Raw genomic sequence first — 1575 nt, forward strand, 5'->3', positions numbered from 1 at the left:
TTCAATGTGTTTATTTTACAGTGTAATAAAAACACCTATAAAGCATATGTTTTCACACACACTTTTGATCCAGTTAAGTGAGATGGTGAATCTAATCTGTACAATCAGAGAGATCTTGGTCTGGGTTTTCCCTGGGACAGCAGCGCAGTTATTAGTCCCTACTTAGGTGGGCCTCCGAATGTGCCAAGCTGATTCTTATCAATTGGGAATCCCACCTTATCTTTGCTACCAAAATCTCCTCTCTGTAAGATGGGAGCTCCAGGATTTGGGTTGTTAATGACACCCATGAAAATCGGCACTTGAGTCTTATCATCCATAAGGGCAAAGAAGAAAGGCTGGCTGAGGTGGAAAACAGGGTTGGATGCCCGTGAGATGACCACAGTGGTGGCTGCGGCAGCCTCTGCACCCTCCTCATTTATCTCCATGGTGGACTTATGCATCACACTGGAGACCAGCAGGGGGCCGTCAGCTATCTCAGCCAAGTTGGGTCTGGAAAACATCCCTCCGAGGCCTAACATATTGCAGAGGAGACAGGGTTAATTCAAGGGGCAAAATGTGAATGTTCAGAGAAAAAAAAAAAATGATGAGGCCTTACCCAATTTGGTAAAAACATCCTGTAGCTCTTGACCATACTCCAGTTTGAATTTGGGGACTTTAACTTGAACAGCTCTCTCCTTGGGCAGACGACGGTACAAGTCCGAGATATTCAGCTTTGCGGAAAGTGAAGACACGTTCACCTGACCGGACAAAGGCATGACCACCAACAAGCTCATAGATTTCTGGAATGGGAAGCTCGCTACCTGCACAAGAAGAAGAAATGGTGTTGTAATAAAATGGAAGAGGACAGAGTGGGGTCAGTTTTTGAAACAACATGGAAATCCTTTTATCAGTTACAGACATCTTAAACAGTAATGAAAATAATTTGATCCCCGAATAGATACAGGCATCTGCTAACAATTTATCAAGATTTCTACAGACAGACCCTAATGTGAAAGGCACAAAAAGTTAATGTGCAAGAAGTGAATTTTTCCAAAACATTGCTGATGAGGAAAAAAATGTTGTGAACCATGACTGAGGAAAAACTCAGGAGACTTGGATGAAATACACACAGTATTTAATAAAGACTCAATTGGGGAGAATCACAGTTAAACATACAGAGTGTGGCTGGTCCTTAACCACAACAGTCCTCTCTAGGAAGACACTACATGTTCCCAAATAAGCTTTTTTTTTGTACATCTATGAGTGAGAGATGATTCTATTGGTCCCAAAGAAGTGTGCTCACCCTGCACATATTCAAGAAGAGACACTAAATCTACTGAGACCAAGATAAAGAGGGGTGGCTGTGAGGTTCCAGTATCTGACCTCCAGGCCTCTTACAGGTTTGGTGCTGACCTAACTCTTGCTTCTCCAAAAATTCTCTATCAGTTGGCTCCCTGTATTGGGACCAGTGGCATTATTAGGCCTTGGCATCTAAGACTTCAGCCCAAAATGTTTTATGAATAGCCACATATCTAAATATAAAGGCTATTTACAGGTTTCAAAAATAATTATAGGTCTAATAATTAAATCTACTGA

At 41.9% G+C, this 1575-nt stretch overlaps 1 protein-coding gene across 1 annotated transcript; it reads right to left on the reverse strand.

Annotated features, from left to right (window-relative positions):
* Window positions 1-33: 33 nt before the first annotated feature.
* LOC121964997 (alpha-2-antiplasmin-like) lies at window positions 34-844 on the reverse strand. The gene is made up of 2 exons (XM_042515165.1): window positions 596-844; window positions 34-511 (listed from the first exon to the last, which is right to left on the reverse strand). The coding sequence occupies exons 1-2, from the start codon at window positions 771-773 to the stop codon at window positions 159-161; spliced, it is 531 nt and encodes a 176-aa protein (XP_042371099.1). The 5' UTR covers window positions 774-844; the 3' UTR covers window positions 34-158.
* Between the last annotated feature and the right edge of the window lie 731 nt (window positions 845-1575).

This window comes from Plectropomus leopardus, unplaced genomic scaffold (assembly GCF_008729295.1).
Source record: "Plectropomus leopardus isolate mb unplaced genomic scaffold, YSFRI_Pleo_2.0 unplaced_scaffold18114, whole genome shotgun sequence".
NCBI lineage: Eukaryota > Metazoa > Chordata > Actinopteri > Perciformes > Serranidae > Plectropomus > Plectropomus leopardus.

Coding starts and splice junctions, on each gene's coding strand:
- LOC121964997 (XM_042515165.1), bottom strand. CDS start 773: ATGAGCTTGTTGGTGGTCATGCCTTTGTCCGGTCAGGTGAACGTGTCT. Junction 512..595: donor GGATGTTTTTACCAAATTGG/GTAAGGCCTCAT, acceptor GCAATATGTTAG/GCCTCGGAGGGATGTTTTCC.